At 35.8% G+C, this 17,396-nt stretch overlaps 2 protein-coding genes across 7 annotated transcripts in view; one reads left to right on the plus strand and one right to left on the minus strand.

The window, feature by feature from the left end:
• The window catches only part of LOC145740594 (uncharacterized), a 216,316-nt gene that overhangs the window by 178,690 nt on the left and 20,230 nt on the right, over positions 1–17,396 (plus strand). The gene's annotated exons all lie outside the window — the stretch shown is intronic.
• The window catches only part of Dhc64C (dynein heavy chain, cytoplasmic), a 52,844-nt gene that overhangs the window by 26,085 nt on the left and 9,363 nt on the right, over positions 1–17,396 (minus strand). For 3 of the 5 annotated variants that reach the window (XM_081996141.1, XM_081996143.1, XM_081996142.1), the window contains 17 exons: positions 15,738–16,238; positions 15,117–15,241; positions 14,939–15,059; positions 14,198–14,874; positions 13,842–14,078; positions 11,310–12,555; positions 9,102–9,513; positions 8,768–9,046; positions 8,481–8,715; positions 8,289–8,422; positions 8,057–8,233; positions 7,913–8,001; positions 5,295–5,530; positions 5,061–5,238; positions 4,867–5,002; positions 4,710–4,739; positions 1,757–2,353 (listed from right to left, as the gene is read on the minus strand). In XM_081996141.1, coding sequence (XP_081852267.1) covers positions 1,757–2,353; positions 4,710–4,739; positions 4,867–5,002; positions 5,061–5,238; positions 5,295–5,530; positions 7,913–8,001; positions 8,057–8,233; positions 8,289–8,422; positions 8,481–8,715; positions 8,768–9,046; positions 9,102–9,513; positions 11,310–12,555; positions 13,842–14,078; positions 14,198–14,874; positions 14,939–15,059; positions 15,117–15,241; positions 15,738–16,238 — 5,410 coding nt within the window. The remainder of the gene's footprint in view (positions 1–1,756; positions 2,354–4,709; positions 4,740–4,866; positions 5,003–5,060; positions 5,239–5,294; positions 5,531–7,912; positions 8,002–8,056; positions 8,234–8,288; positions 8,423–8,480; positions 8,716–8,767; positions 9,047–9,101; positions 9,514–11,309; positions 12,556–13,841; positions 14,079–14,197; positions 14,875–14,938; positions 15,060–15,116; positions 15,242–15,737; positions 16,239–17,396) is intronic. The other 2 variants (XM_081996144.1, XM_081996145.1) reach the window with 1 other exon arrangement.

Genomic DNA, 17,396 nt, shown 5'->3' on the forward strand with positions numbered 1-17,396 from the left:
TACCCTCCGCATCCCACGACTACCCAAACCGTTATTATATCTATATTTTTCTACAAAAATTCAATAATGATGCATTTTTCGCTTCCAAATCTCAACGAAAAGTTACCCTTTACTGACGAGTTTACTTTATCGCGCGTTGCCAAGGGTAGCGAGCGATAAAAATTTGTTCGCTTGCTGTCCAGAGCAACGGCCACAATGCATGCCATTATTGGAAATGCCAGTGTCACCAGTTTAATAATAATAATAATAATAATCTTTATTTCCAATTGGTTATTACAATAACAAATAGAAATAACGTCAAGAAAAATAAATAATGTAGAAAAATTACAGTATACAATATCAAAATTCTACTATCTTAAATAATCCTCAATACAATATGGCTCTAATTCAAGCAAAAGTTTCTTTACTTCATTTTTAAAACGTTTACATCCATTGATTTTTTTTATACTTAAAGGCAACTTATTATACAATTTTACGCACATATATTCCGGGTTTTTTTCTGATAGCTGGAGTCTGTGCTGAGCATAAGTAAGATGTTCCGCTCTGGTAAAATATCCAGTTTCATGTTGTTTTTCAAATAAGCTTTTATTCTTACTGACAAACATCAAACACTCAAATATGTATAAGGCATAGACTGTCATGATACCGCTGCTTCTGAAAACTGATCTACACGATTGTCTAAAGTCCATTCTTTTTACTATCCGTAAACATCGTTTTTGTGCGACAAAGACGCTCCTAACATGGCTGTCCCTTCCCCAGAAAATTATTCCATATCTCATTATAGATTCCAGATTTGCAAAATAAAGGATTTTCAATGATTTTTCGTTTAGATATTTTCCTACTACTCTAATACCATAAGTTATCGAGCTAAGCTTTCCCAGCAAGTGTTCAATATGAGTTGACCAATCCATATTTTTATTGATATAAATACCCAAAAATTTTGCATTGTCCACTGTTTTGATTGTACTATTTAAGATCTCCACTTCATTGATACTGTCTCGCCTTGATTGCTTTGTTTTAAAATATACTACATTAGTTTTATCTGTATTTATTATTAATTTGTTTTTAGTAAACCAATTGAGGATGTCTTCAGTTAAATATTTCGTATCCATTATTAATTTAGCTGCAGTTGTGTTGCCTAAAATTAAGTTTGTATCATCCGCGAAACTTATAACGTACTGATCAGGCTTCATTGCAGTGAAATGTAAGTCATTAATAAAAATCAAAAATAAAGTGGGTCCTAAGATACTGCCTTGTGGGATTCCTATGTTGTTAACCAGTGAATTAGATTTGGCATAAACCGAGTGTTTTTCTATAGCGACAACCTGTTTTCTATTTTCTAGAAAAGATGACAGCCAGATGACAGCAGTTTGATGTCAGTATTCAATTGTGTATAGTTTTGATCCTGTTTTTGAGTACCTACGCATTATTAGATATATATTAGATATTTAGCGATGTTTGTAGAAAAAATATTGTATGTATTACGCGCACAATGTGACTTTTATGCTGCATGAGCATAAAAGTCATGGTTTGCGCGCTTAATACATAAATAACTATTACATACATATAATCGTATACGTAAATTAACGTATGATGTCAAAAATTGACCCCCACTAACATAAATCAACTCGGTCAGTCAAAAGTTTGTGTCTAAGGAATGTTTTTTTTTTGTAGCAAAATGTAAACAGCTATTCCAATTTCCATTTATGTTTTACTTCAAACATTTAATTACAATATTAGTAAATGAAAAACTTACCTAAAGGTTTATGTTCTGCCAACCAAGTATACAACAGCGACTCATGCCTGACTGTATCCAAAGTGGGTACGACAATATCGGGTGAAGCCACTTTATGGGTTTCCACTTCGATTTGTGGTACTTTATTCGACCAAGGCGCCCATTCTCCATCAATGGTCACTTCGTAGTCAATTATCGACATATTATTGTCGGGCGGAAGCGGAATGGTGGTGATCGACCGGACAAAATCACCCAACTCGGAACGCACCTTCAGTTTGGCATCACCGGCAAAACTCCAAACAGTCGCATAAATCATACATTTTGGTATGTAACGTTCTAGAGTTTCGTAGGGTAGCGGAAAATCGCTGTGCGAGTGATTGTAAGCCAACACGTTTCTGACGCTTTGATTCAACATGGAAAACAAAGAACTCAGAGCACGCAGCCTGGTAAAGTCCATAATGTGCTCCTGTTCCATCGCGTGTTCCAAACAGCGCACCACCAAACCGTCTGGCTGTAGATACGGTTGCAGCAAGTTGACAACATCTTGTTGTACTTGTAAAGTGGGCGATAGGTTGTCTTCTTTGTTTTCAGTCTTCTTGCCGAAGCTATCATCTTCACCTAATTAGAAAATTTAAGTTGGTGGAGTATTTCATTTTACTCGATTAAACAGTTAGTTCTATACAAAGTATGTACAATGTTTAATTTAATGAAGTTGCAGTTTTAAAAGTAAATAAGAAGAAAGGTATTATGCACAAAGGAAAAGAAGTAGAAATTATTTCATTTGAAACTTTGTTTTAGTTAAAACTTAGCACTTAGTGCAACTTATACAGTAGGGACGCGTAGGTTGGAACAAATTCATTTAAAATTAAGGGTTTTGTTTCGCGGAAATACGTGCTGCGGTTTTTTATACCCAAAATAAGTTAATTTTAATAACTTATACGTAACTTATTTTTGGGCCGCCTTGTATACATACATTAACCATAAAAAAACCGCAGACAAAAATAAATATCGACGTGTAGGAGCGTATTTCCAAAAAACCAAACCCTTAATTTTAAATGACTTTGTTCCAACCTACGCGTCCTCACTGTATAGAATACTAATTATACATATTTGTTATCTATTAGTATAATTCTTAAAAACTGCGTAGAAAAGTGAGAGTATTTTTCCAAATAATTGATGTAACGTTTTATTACTTTAATTAATAGTCAGATGGTGAAATATGTTTATGTTTAAATTCAGAATTGTACTGGGTGTTCCACTAACAGAAGTCATCAAATATGTCGAAAACTATACAAAATTTATAATTAATAAAAGCTTTGAAAAAAAAATTGTAAACTAATGTGACTAAGAGAAAACGCTGGAATTATTTTGTTTAATTCAAACTCTTCCGCTATGTGACGCAACCATAGTAAACGCAAAAAGGAGAAATAACTGTAAAAATCTAAATGAAAAGGTATGTGTAAAATAACACACCTACGTTTTCGGAGCAATTCTACACATTTTCGTATAAGAAAGTTTTCTCTAACTTCACGCGTTTTCCGTTGAGAGCCCTGCGAATCTCGTCAGACAAAAGCTTAAATATCTTGAAAACGGAGAATTATTATTTATTGTAATTAAGATACCAAGGGCATTATAAGGACAATAATTATTTCCTATAATTCCTGTGGTGTCTTCAATGTTTAATGCCCAACTTTCATTCTGTAGATATTTATTAAAAAAATGGTCACAGGGCCTTATGAAAAATAACGCCCTAGGGCATTATTTCTTAGATAATTGACTTTAATATTAGTTACTTTTATTTTAGTTAACTTACTGCTAAAGCTTCAACTTAGTTGAAAATAATGCGAAATTCTATTTTCCCAACAAACCCTTTTGGTGTGGTGAGACAAAAGACCTAACTAGCAACAAAGAAAAAAATAATAATATCTGGATTTAAAAGGTTAACAAAACGCTATTTAAGTTTGTTTATGACCGAAAAGGCAGCTTATTTTGTTTCCGCTGCCTACCACATATTTTTAATCAAGATTCCTATAGGCCCTGCAAAATCGTACTGTAGGTTAGATGTAATACATGCATATTTATTAAACGAATATTGATAGCGACTTGAAACTTTCATGACGTAATCAAAATTGTAGGCTCATTCGATCTAAAATATAAAAAAGATACCATTTTATTTAAGATTTTTGAGATATTCGTAAAAAATTTCGATTTGTTTAAAAACCGCCCTCTAGCAGTTAGTTAATTAACTAAAATAAATTGTGTTATAGACCATTAAATGGAGCAAACTAATACCTTTCTAACGAACTATTATGTCATTAAATAATAGTTATCTGTACCTTTTCATTTAGATTTTCACTGTTACTTCACTTTTATGCGTTTACTAATGTAAGTTACGCCACCTAGCGGAAGAGTTAAAATAAAAAAAATATTTCCAGCGTTTTCTCTTAGTTATACATTTTTTCAAAGCTGTATCTTTTACTGTTTTCAAGGTATGGCCGATGACCTCTGTTAGTGGAACACCCGGTACAAAAAAAATATTTATATAAACTTACAATGAGAATTTATTCAAAATGAGTTATTCACGTTTTATATGATAAAATATTACTATGTTCGGTTTAAAATGTAATATACAAAGTGTTTCAGGTGCTTTCGATAAATATTCCTCACACCCCAAAAACTTGCAATAGAATTGTGTAGCAACATCCAAACAGGTGCTCTAATCATTGATTTGCCAAGAAAGTACATTGTCTTCATTCCATTGTAGTATTAATAGTTACGTTGAAGAATATACGCATGAGTTATTACATGAGCGAGCCATATTTAATACAGTAAACTATCGCTTATCCAAAAGAATTTTTAATTAGAGATTATTGCCAATTTTAATACAATAGTTTGGGAAACTTGAAAAATTCTTTTGGGCGCAAGCGACGTATTGAGCGTTAGTAACATTGATATACTGAGCGTCGTTCACTACCTTCTACTACTACTACAAAGTCTTGTGGACCTGTAACAAGATTTTTTTCCTTTGAAACGCTCTTAAAACAAAAATCAAACTGGCTACAACGTGTATCAGTCGTATACAGAATGAAATCAAATGGTAAAAGATAAAATAAATTAAAAACAGAACTCACCTTCTTCTAGAGGAATATTTTTCAAACGCAACATGTAATTTTCGAAAATCATTTCCGTCGACAGAACATCTTCGGAAAACCATACCATTCCGCAACGTGACACAGTAGCCAAAGTGGCATATTTCAAATCTTGCACCTAAATTTGAGTGTTTTCAATCCGATAAATGAAACTATTAACTGGACAACTGAAATACCTCAAACATAATTCTGACATTAGGAGGCAATGACAAACGTTCACCGTTAGGCAACGTCAGCAACTTATTGTCGTCCAACACTGAATTCAAATTTTCTACCCATTCAGGATCCACGTCACCATCGAATATAATCCATTGCCTTTTATTGATCTCGCCGCGTACGTTATCAATAATTTTCCTAAATGAATAGATTTAGCATCAACTCGAAAACTTGAATCAGTCAACTATTATTACCTCAAAATGTGGGTGAAAAGCCCATCGGTCCATTCTCTAGTATTGGGATCAAGTACACCATACAAAGCCTCTTTGCTGATAGCTTTGGGGTCGATGACGTGAGCGACCCCTTCAACGCCCTCAAATCGTTCTAAAGCTTTCAAAAGTACTCGCCAGGCGGTACTTTTGCCGGAACCGCTTGGACCCACCATCATTAAACCGTGATTCAAGTTGCTGATTTGGTATAGTTGCAACACCTGTCACGTCAAACATGATTAATATTTCAAAGGTTTTGCATTTAGCAAAGGCAAAGGTTATTATTGAAATAGCATTTACTTGAAATAGCGAGAAACTTTGCCTAAACTAGACTGATGAATAAAAGCTTTATTGCGGACGATACCTTAGCGACCCAGGTGTCTCTCTGTGCAGCATGAAATTAAATGGTGCTTTGAATTGCAATGTTATTTTGTACAATGATTCAAGTGTAACAACCAATCATGAATAAGATGATCTAATAACGAGTAAAGTAGAAAACATTGACGCTGTTAATTCTAATGACCCTGACAGATCAGCTTGATTATTAATAAAACTTTGCATTAAGGGGGTAGATATCAGAAGCAAAAAATAAGCATTTTACTAGAGTCAGTCATTATCATTAAGTTGGCAGCATTAATCAAAAATTTTTAAACAGGTTAAAAACTAATGTCACTGTCATCATAATATAAGCCACTCAAATTTCATTCTGTAATGTTTATATAGTTGGATTTTGACCTTTTGAGAATGACGTCATCTTTTTACATCTTTGTTTCTCGCATATCAAACATATGAAATAAACAATTTTAGCAAAAAAGTCACGTTGTTAATTTTGTCATTGTGACTCTTATTTCACCAACATTTCTAAGAAAATGTCGGTCAATAAAACCAAAATAACCGCTTTTATGAAAAACAAAGAAGTTAGTAATGTTGGTATGTCAAATTACTATTTTCGCTTTATTGTGCAAAGCACAAAATCAATGAACATTAATAATATATTATGTTATTAGGAGTAGAAGAGATCTTTAAGTGAGTGCAAGCGCACCTATTCACTGAATGAATGATGTTTAAACTGAAACTCTCAGCCATGAGATTCTGATCAGAAAGCTTGTGGGGTATGGATTCTGCGGGACGGCTCTGGATTGGTTCCGCGACTACTTGTCTGGACGGTCTCAGTTGGTGCATGTTGGTGGCCTGTCGTCTAATTGTGGTGATGTCACTTGTGGCGTTCCGCAGGGCTCGGTATTGGGTCCTGTTCTGTTTTTAATTTATATCAACGACATGACTAATTTGGACACCGCGGGATCGTTCACTTTGTTTGCTGATGATACTTCTGTTCTGTGGCGCAATGCGGACTCCGTGGGTCTCTTGCGTGACATTTCGGACGATCTGGATAAGATTAAATTGTGGTGCGACGCAAATCGGCTTTGTCTGAACATGTCAAAGTCCCATTTGATGGCGTTCAACTGTGTTGTTGATGATTTGCCGATGGGCGGGGCTGCAATCGCGTCTGTAGAGGACGTTCGTTTTCTCGGTCTGAGTGTGGATAGAAACTTTAAATTTCATTGTCATATCGAACGTCTCAATAAAAAGTTGGCGCTCGGTTGTTACTGTGTTCGAACTACGCGCAGGGAGTTGGGCATTGATGTCGCCCGCACAGTATATTTCTCTCTAGTCGAATCACACTTGAGTTTTGGTCTGCCCTTTTGGGGCTCTTGTTCTAGAGCTTTATTTCATTCAGTTTTTGTACTACAAAAGAGGGCTGTTCGTTTCTTGTCTGGCGCTCATCCGAGAGCTCACTGCCGGCCTTTTTTTCTGTCACACAGAATTCTCACCCTGCCTTCATTGTTTATTCTGGAGACTGCGTGTGTCATTCACAAACATAGATTCCGCTTTCCTGATTACCGTGGGAGGATGGCCACACGTGGGTCTAACAATATCCCTCTGCCGATACCTCGTTCTGCTCTTGTCAAGGGTTCTCTTATTTATAATGGGGTCAAGATCTATAATAGGGTGGATCAGCAGATCAGGCTGCTGACTGATTTCCGGTTGTTTCGTGGGCGTCTAAAGCGGCTCCTCCTTGAGCGGGCAGTTTATTCGGTTGACGAGTTTCTCCAGTAGGGCTACATGTATATTTGTTTAAAATGTTATTGTGGGTTTGTTTTAGTTACCGGTTTATTTATGCTGTTTTATGTATACTATTTATTATTTTACTTATTTTATTTATTTATCTATAACCGCTTTGTCGATGAAGCTTATTAGTTTTGGACAATAAAGCACATTTATCTATCTATCTATCTATCTCATGATCATGTGATTTTCAAAGCACTTGATCATCAGTCACTTCCAAACGCACTAATTTTTCAAAGCATTTGTAGGTTAAAATTTGTGATCTAATTCCAGACATGCGTGTTTTTTCATCTGCTTGACGTCATTCTCAAAGGGTATAATTTTGACTATATTTAGTATAACAAACTATGAGAAAAATTAAATCAGTAGTTTTTCAAGATATTTGCAATATTTCAGGCTTTTTAGACACGCTGTATATTAAACAATTTAGCTAAACACGAAAAGACAAAGCAGCACAAGTAGAAAGTCAACGTTACCTTTTCCATCCATGCTGATCCTTGCTCATCTCCTTCACCGCATACCAAATACTCCTCAACGCAGACTTTTCTGATTTCATCCTTCAGACCTACATAGAAAATACAACTTTAGATAAAGCTATTCTGCTGCCAGAAAATACTAACCTTTCATCTCTGCTCTTGTATATTGAACGTTAGGGAATACATCGTTTAGTAAGCTGAATAATAAGGGAATATCTTCGGCAACCAACTTGGGCACCATAGTTTCGCATACTGACTGAATGAGGATTTCTTGTTCGGGCAAGTTCTCCGCTATACTAGCTTCATCAATATTGGTCTCACCTGAAATATTCAACTAAGTTTTTTTTCGTTTACAGACAAAAAACAAAATAGAAACCTCGTTGCGTCATGCCTTCTTTGATTTTCATAATACGATCTCGCTTGACGTTACCAGCGGATATAAGCACTGATTTCAAGGCACGCAGTCCAAAGTCATAATGAGATTGGTTTGATAGTTGTTCGTCGCACAATCTGAATTAAAACTCGTTGAAATTAAATACATTTCAAAATGTACATAAAATTGTCATACTTGAAGAAAGGGACAATTTTGCAGGCCAGTTTCTCAGCTGATCGGAAACCTTGAGAAAACAGCATAACTTCGGCAATTAATTGCCTGTCTGGGGTGGTCATAGCCAGTGATCTGAACAATTTTTTCAAATTGTCGGGAAGATTAGAACGACCAGCGTATCCGGGATTCATGGTGATGAAAATAGCCATATCCGGAGACACTCTCACTTGCTTTCCTACTAATTCTACACTGATGTCTGCAAAAACTTCTTAGTTAGCAACTATACAAATTACTATTTGACAACGTACTTCCTGTAGATGGTTGTCCTGACTGTTCACTAGCTTCCTTCTGACTTTTTAGAGCCTCCTGGATTGTTTGGATCTGTTGAGACACCGCAGACAACATCCTCTCCTCTAACCTGTTAAATTCATCAAAACAACCCCAGGCGCCTACTTGACACAAGCCCACAAAAATCCTTCCCATAGCTTGGAAATCGAACGTTTCGTCGCAGTTAAACACAAGCACGAATCGACCCAACTGGTTACCCAAAGCTTTGACGGATTCGGTCTTACCAGTTCCCGCAGGTCCTAATAAAAAAAAACCCAATCAAAGCTAAACACAAATAAAATTAGTCGTTATTACCAAACGGTGACCCTCCTAATCGAGCTTCCAAAGCCTGTGTCATTGTCAAATAACAGCGATCAGTTAAAGGTGTTTGCACCAATCGGTCTTGAACTCCAAGATATTCGAATCCATAATAAAAGCGCGCATTGGCCATGTGAATGGTAAGCTGTTTGAGAACTTCAGTTTGACGAGGATCAAAGTAGAATCTCATTTGACATAGCCATTCGAAAGTTTTATTACTGCACACGCCGCTGGATATCAGCTTTCTGCTTACGGTTCTTTTGTGTACAAATTCGTTGATTAGATGTTCTAGCTTTTTGCGCCTAAGTTGGGGTTGTTCTTGGAGAACGGAGTCTGCCAGAACGTTTAGGGTATTTTCTACTAGCTGGAGGACTTTTTCCAATGGTTCCTTTTGAGGTTCACCGTTCATCTGATAAAATCAATTAGTTCTATGTGAGCAACAGCAGAATAAAACCGTAAAACGTATATCGTGACTTAGTAGTTGTTTAGTCGACAGTGTCAGTACTTTCACTTCAGAATAGTTTTATTTTAAAGAGATTTTTTATAGAAACCGAGAAATCAGCCGCTACTATTGGTCAATTCCGTCATTTCTATAGAAATTATCTTAAGAATAAATTTATGTAAAGGTGAAAGTACCGGACCTCAATCGATTAAAAATCGTTCAGAAATATTTGAAGTAAGTAATTGAACTGTGTATTGTTGCAAAGGAGTTAATAGAAATTATCAAACAATTATACAAAACATCGAATATGTGTGCTCCATGGCAATAGTAATGATGACAGCTTCCTCAGACTTTATATACAGGATTATTCACGTTATTTGACACGGAAAATTGTGACTAAAGTATTCACTTTCAACAAAGTTTTGATTCTGGGATGGATATAGACGTATTGGAGGTATCTTTTAAAAATATTTTCAAGATGTACCGATTGTCCCAAATGCAGAAAAAGTATCAAAGTTATATTTTTTCAAATGGAATACCTAATATTTTATTTTATTTTCAGAATCTACGTTGAAAATAAAAGGTAATTAATTACATTGAGGTTTGGTACGTCTAAACTTTACAGTATCTCAGATATTCGTTATTTTGTAAACATTTAGAACAAATTTTATGGTTTAATCTGAACTGCTAAATGATCAAGTTTTAGGATCCATGGGTGAGAAATTGTCTAGCTCATACAGGATGTAATTTTTATCCAATAATTGCAACCATCAAATTGAACACCACCTATTTTGTGGTTAAAGTATAATAGATAGATATACCTATAGTTATAGATTCAAAATTTAATTATCTAACGAAAATTATTGAGATCTCCTATGGCTAACTGTTTCTCGAACTCGCACCGATTTTGAGTGATTTTTGATACCCTTGAGAAATTACCACAGATTCAAACTGTTTTAAATGGCTTAAATAGCAAATTAGCGAAATTTTTAGGAGTATATCCATTAAGATACTTAATAATGTTGCTGAAGGATTCAAAAACGTAGTAGGTATGTTTGTGTTTGTAGTCGAATGGTCGCCGTTTTAAACATTTTTATGAATTATTTTTGTAACTTGTATAGCAAATTTACAAAGTATTAAGCCACTATTTTATTCTAAGTTTTACTTAGATTAGAACGATAGATATGTAATTGGAAAAGATACCAAGTGATCTTTGAACGATATCAAAAATCACAGTCACAGCTCTAGTTCAAGAAATGTCGATTTTCCAAGAAAACGTTAACAATTAGCGGTATAAAACCTTAATAATTTTCGATAGGTAATTAAATTTGCATATACTAACCATAAAATAGGTGGGGTTCCATTTGATTTTGACAAGTTTATACTACTTAAAATTTTTTGTTTTTGAGTACATTTTTTGAGACTTCCTATATGAGCTAGACAATTTATCACTTTTGGATCATGAAACTTAATCTGTTATCAGCGCCCAAACCAATTTTGGTCAATAATTCTCAAAGGAAGGTTGAATGTTTAAATGTTAATATGTGTCCTACATTTTTACAAATTAAGGAATATCTGAGGAACTGTAAAGTTTAGACCTATCAAACATCAATGAAATTACCTTTTATTTTCAACGTAGATTCTGAAAATAAAGTAATATACTAGGTGTTTGTTCCATTTGAAAAAACATTACATTGATACTTTTTCTGCATTTGGATATTTTTTTGACAGCTACTTTTTTAAGCGCAACAGAAAAAACTCACCTTAGTTAAAGCAGCTTCAACTTCCTCACTCCAAAATATCTGAGCTGCTAACACAACAATTTGAGCTTGATACTTATCGCACCACTCCATGAAAAGTTTCGGATCGATTCCATCTTTAAACTGTTTAATGTCTTGCACTGCTTGAGTTAAACTCGAAGCTAAAGTGACGCGCATCTCCTTTTCTACCAACGTCAACCACTCATTAATTTTCGGGTGTTCCACAGTGGACACGGGGGTTCTAAACACCACTTCCTCTCCTTCTCTCGATGCTATCCCAGTTATAATAGTATTGTCTTCATTTAAGATAATCGAAGCAACCCCGGCAAACATTTTCTTAAAATGCTTCTGTAGTCGAGCAATGTTTTTACTGTTGCCGATTATTTCTAGTAAATCTTCGTCACCAACGAAGTAGAAACGAGGGAATGAGGTTCGTTCTCTTTCCAAGTACTCTCCCAGAGCTTTTTGGATTTTTCCTAGCAGATCGGCAAGACGCTCCAGTGCTCGTTGCACTCCAGGAATGTTCAACACATCCATGACCATAGGAAATTTACTAACTTTCTTCATTAGACCTAGAAACTCTGAACTGATGCTCTGAAACCTGGAAGTCTCGACTGGAAGTAAAGTTTTGATGTCGGCACTTCCTGAAAATATTCCTTCCAAATATACCCAGCGCCTCTGCACATCGATCCACACGTCGAAGAGGGCGTTAATACGATTCAGCTTCTCTTCCCAAGTTAAAGCTTCCTCTTCAAAGACTTTGTAGTAAGGAGACAACTTCATAGCAGCCACAGAATTAATATGCTCTTTTACTTTGTTGAATAGATCGTCCCAGCCTCTGATCAGCTTGCACTTGTTTTGGTAATTAATCAAGTCCAGTTCGTAGGTTTGCCAGGACTCACGCACTTGTTTTAAGAACTCTTCCAAAGCCATTTCTCCTTGGGCCACCAGAATCACATCCTTAACGATAGATTCGTTTTTCTGCAGGTTTACATCCCATACTTGACCCAGAGTCAAATCGCTGAGAACCCAGTTAACTCTCAATTGTTTCATTAGCTGTTTCCAGTGCCTTTCCTTAAGGGCGTCGGACTTTAATTCAACGATCAGCATATTTACTTTGGTGTAACTTTGCAGAGTTCTCTTGACATGTTCGTAGGAAGCGTATTGACGCAATCTTGCTGGGAGTTCTTTTAGTTGATTGGACATTGTGTCCAGTTGTTGGCGAAGTTTTCGTGGTTGAACCGACAACCTGGAAAACAACATTAAAATTACAGATAGAGTGAAAGAACAAAATATTACAAATCAATTGAGTTGAGATTTTTCTATAGTACATTTTACTTCAAATGAGCAAAGTTCTGAATAAATCTTAGGAAACTGATTTTTAATATTAATCTTCCAAACTTATATTCTCCGTAACGTCCCTTGGGACATAAACAGCCATTAAAAATAAGAACATTTACCTCGGCCTTTTATAGAAAGTAACAATGATAAAAATATCCCATACCAAAGGCTCTGAGAAATAAAGAATTAAAAAAGATACGGACTAAAGGTTTCTTAAAACTAAAGGTATTACAGAGAGAACGACAAAAAAATTAAACTAAGGACATTGAAAGCAAAAATTTGGTACAGCCAAATGCAGTAGGCTTAAAAAAATATTTATCTTTATTCTTTGCCCTGAAGATAATTTCCTCGTTGTGCTAATAATTTCTTTTCTTATTGAATTGAGATTTTCTAATATTACGTTCATAATATAAAATTATATTTATTGTGTTTAGGGTCAATAAAATATTTGCAGATACCAAATTATAGGTCATATATTTAAAATGTGGTTATTATAAGGTCAGTAATTAAAATATTTGTAATAAACACACGCATCAGTCTTTGGTAGGTTCCATAGCATTATTTAGTCCTAAAGAGATCCATAACTCTCGACTTAATTTTCTGTGCTCTTAAAACTAGGTCAATACTTGTAGCAGAAACGCCGTTTGCTAAAAAAAATACTTCTGAGCACAGGCATTTTTAAGCCCAAAAGAACTTACGTTGTGCATTACAACCCAGACTAAATAGCTTGGTGGTGTTTTGAAACACTCTCTTACTAATTATTTCGGTGTTACGAAGCGACTTCTCAAAGGACGTTACTCGTTTTGGGCAACCATGGAAATGTTCTAGATGGCGTTGTCGAAGCAAGTCCAGATCTTCACTTCTACACCTAACATACCTCTCGTTTGGGTTCATATGTAGTTGGGAGGCTTCGTTTTGAGGCAAACTGTTCCTTATATGAATGAAAAACGCAAATTTTAAACTGGTCAGAAAAATCTGCAAAATAGTCCCAACTAAACCAGCATTTTACATTCACTAATCACTGCACAATCTACCGTACGCGTCACAGTTTACACTTTAACCCACAGAAAACCTCACTCTATTAGACCACAAAATCTGTAGACTGAGAAAAGTCTTCTCAGTCCTATATTAAAGAAAAAACAGAAAAATCTACAAGTGTACTTAACCGAAATATTAACTAAAAAAATCTCTTACCATGGTTTCTCTCTAGTTTCGTCGATTTGTTGCCAAATTTTGGACAGCTCAGACCACACACCCCTCAAATCTTGTAATTCTTCAAACACGACGTGCATTCTGTCTTCGCTGGTGCTGGTACCACCCGGTTCTTGCAGTTCTAAAGCTTCTTTAGCTTTGGCCACGTTGTCCCGTTCTTCCTTCAAACGGGCGTACTTGCTCTCGAAGAGTTGGAGATGCGATAAAGCTTCGTCCGGTCTATAATAATACAGTGTTTTAATTTATATTCTATTGGACTTAGTCATTTCTGTCTGCTCTTAGTCAAATTGTTTGCAGTAGTAAAAATTGTCCGTCACCCAAACACAACAAATACTGACCTCAAATGACCCTCAACTGGTTTGCTCTTCTCCCAGTCATCCAAAAAGTCGCGCGTCCTCGTCTCAACCGCCTTATCCTCGGACACAATTTTCTGCTGTAAACTGGACACTTGCGTCTGAATCGACGAGTCCTTTCGCTTAATAATTTCATTAAACGCGCCCCATTCTCCTTCGAGATTTTCGACATGCAACCAATTAGTCGGGAATTGGAAACGTTGCCTCTCCAAGATACGTTGTCCTTCTCTGTAAATCTCTACTTGTTTCTCCCATTGTTTCATGTTGCGTTTTAGCTGTTGCACGTAAGTTATAAAAGTGACAGCGTCGGAAGTGCTGGCCGCCTCAATGCTCTGCAACTCTAAATCGGACCGTGATTTGGACACGCTGCTGTGGAAAGTAGACATTTCGTTGCTAAGTAAAGCTCCGAACTTGCTTAGCGTTTCTTTATGCCAAGAGTCGTATTTTAGCGAAACTTTGCTTTGGACTTTCGCAAAATCAATGACAATAGGACCGAATTCGCGGCGTGTGTCTGAGGTGTCGAAAGTAGTTCTGGTGGTTCTGATGTCATTTAGACAACGCATCCATTTACTGACGTCCTCCCCTAATTGACCGTACAAAGTGTCAGATTGAAGATCCCACAACGACTGGTAAGTCAGCCACTGGTTTACGTATTTTTGAACCTGCACCGCAAAAAACGAATATGAACCCTCAATAAGCACTCTTTGAAAAAAAAATGAAGCTTACTTCTTTAATTTTACTGTCAATAGCCTCGTAAGCATTGTTCAAAGGCTGCGGGCCCGTAGGGAGCTTAGTTAAGATGTTTCTGTAGGTTTCTGTGACCGGTTTATCAATACCCACTTGGTATCTGCATTAAATAGGAACACTTAGCAATTGAACCTGCAAATCCACCAAAAAAACAAACCTGCTGCTTTGTAGTCTTAGCTGAGAAGTTACAATAGCTTCCCAAGCAAACAGCTGCTGCATTATTTGGAATCTAGAATCTTCAATACTCGGGTACAAGTACATAGTTTGATTAGTGATTCGAACCTGGCAATTTTAAAATAAACCATTTATTTAAATTAAATACCACAGGAAGTGGATAAATAAACTATTCTTGAAGTATTTTCAGTCATGGTGACACAATTGAGAAGATAAATTAGTCTAACATGTAGTGATCTCTCTTAGAGTTGAGTTTCAGAATCGGTCAAAAGTCAAAACAAAACACCTTCACATTCTATAAATGAGATACAATGAAGACTAAAAACAGATATAAGTTATTTACTACTTTTTGTTCCAATTGAACAAATTAGACTATTAAAAATTATTATTTTTCTGTTTTGTTTGTTTAACCAAGACAAGGAATTTAAGGAATTTAACACCAAATTTAACGCACCCTATACAGTGTGTGTCAAATTGGTTTTATATGTATTGGAATCCCAGTAACCATTACCTCAAGGAAAAAGTCGGTTTGAACAACATTACTAGGACAGTTTATAGGTATGTATGCAGAAAGCTTTAGTTAGGGTTTGTCCAAAAACCTTACCTCATGAATCATAGTTTGGATCTGTGGATCTCCTCCGGGTTTATGAGTCGGCAGTGCAGGTGCATCAGTATCCATGCTGTGATCGATATCTTTCTTAGTACCGGCTAAAGCGTCGGTCCAGGCTTCAATGCCGGCTTGTAACCGTCTAGCCAGATTTTTCTCGACTTCCTCGTCCAATCGATTGACCCAAATATGCAGGTTGGAGTATTGCTTCAAAGACAAATCGTCTACAGCGTGCTGAATCTTGGACAAAATATCGGCAAAAGTGTTGGCCGAATAGGGGCATGTCTCCAAAGAACGAACGTCCACTTCGAGTTGTTCTCCGATAATAACCAACTCTTCGACTTTTTCTTGAAAGCTTACGATAGTTTCGGAGAATTTTTTCACGTAAGGGTCCAGTTTGTAACTTTCCCAAACTAGAGAAGCGCCCTCTTCGATCAGGTCTTGGACGTCTTTACGCATGCCGGCGACCAATGGAATTATACTAGCCTTGTCCTCAATCTGTTTAAATTAAAAAATATTTTAGAGTTTCTAATTGGCTACGGCGCTGCTGCCTTGGAGTAAGGCATGCAAAAGGAGGGCAAAGAATAGCTATTTAACAATAAGGGACAGCTGGCATAGTTCCTTTGATGTTGTTCGTCTCTATATCAATTCTTATTAACTATTATTAACTTTAAATATTTGATGTGGTCTGGGATATGGCAACGTTCTTGATAACAACCTGAATGACCAACCAATGGAACTCCTGATAATTAACGATCAAAGCCGATATCAGTCGATTGTCTCTTAACTTTGGTAGGCAAAGTCTATCTCTCTCTAATTCGCTTTCTCTTTTCAACTGCCTCTTCTTGTTAAATAGCTATTCTTTGAGGAAGGTCTAAGATTACGACAAGCCTCCACGACACTTGTTTGGATGCTGCTGTTATAGTACAGTTAGTCTTAAAAAAAATTTGTTACAAATTTTGTACAGATATGAAGGTTCAAATTTATATAGTCTGTCTAAAAATTATCCAGAATTTTAAGTTACTAATTATTTTAATATGTATATCTGCGATTCGTAATTTTCTCGGATATTATATAATGTATATAAACAACTTTAAACTGCATGGAAACCATAACTATCAAATATTGTTGATCGTAAATATGATTGTAATTTCGGAAATAATGTGGCATATGTAAACGTAAGCATTAAATTGAAGTTGAAAATATTTAAAAAATTGTATAACTGTCTGATTTCAGAAAGAGTGCAGAACATGAGACAATCAAGTGTATAAATAGCACAAGGCCATTTTAACACAAAGAAGAAAAAATGAGGATTTGGTGCAATATCGCAGTGTGGTACTACACTACATCTGTATAATGTTAATGGTATTGTTAATACATTGTGATATTTTAGGTGATTTTCTTCTTTAAATGGCCTATGTCATACCCAGAGGGATCGCGTTCTCAGTAGGATACTGCAAAAGCCATACTCCTCCAAAAACTTTACAAGATCTCAGTCCCATTGAGAATATAATATGAGAACTGATATACACAATAAAATAGAAGCCTAGAATAGAACAAATAGGGCCTTAAAAATAACCAAAATTTTGATTGAGTTCAATTTAGATGCCTGGGCCAATTTTATTTATATTTACTTGTGTCAAATTATAAAAAATT

The sequence above is a fragment of the Ips typographus genome, linkage group LG2 (assembly GCF_016097725.1).
Source record: "Ips typographus isolate SLU linkage group LG2, UJ_Ityp_2.0, whole genome shotgun sequence".
In the NCBI taxonomy this organism is placed as follows: Eukaryota; Metazoa; Arthropoda; class Insecta; order Coleoptera; family Curculionidae; genus Ips; species Ips typographus.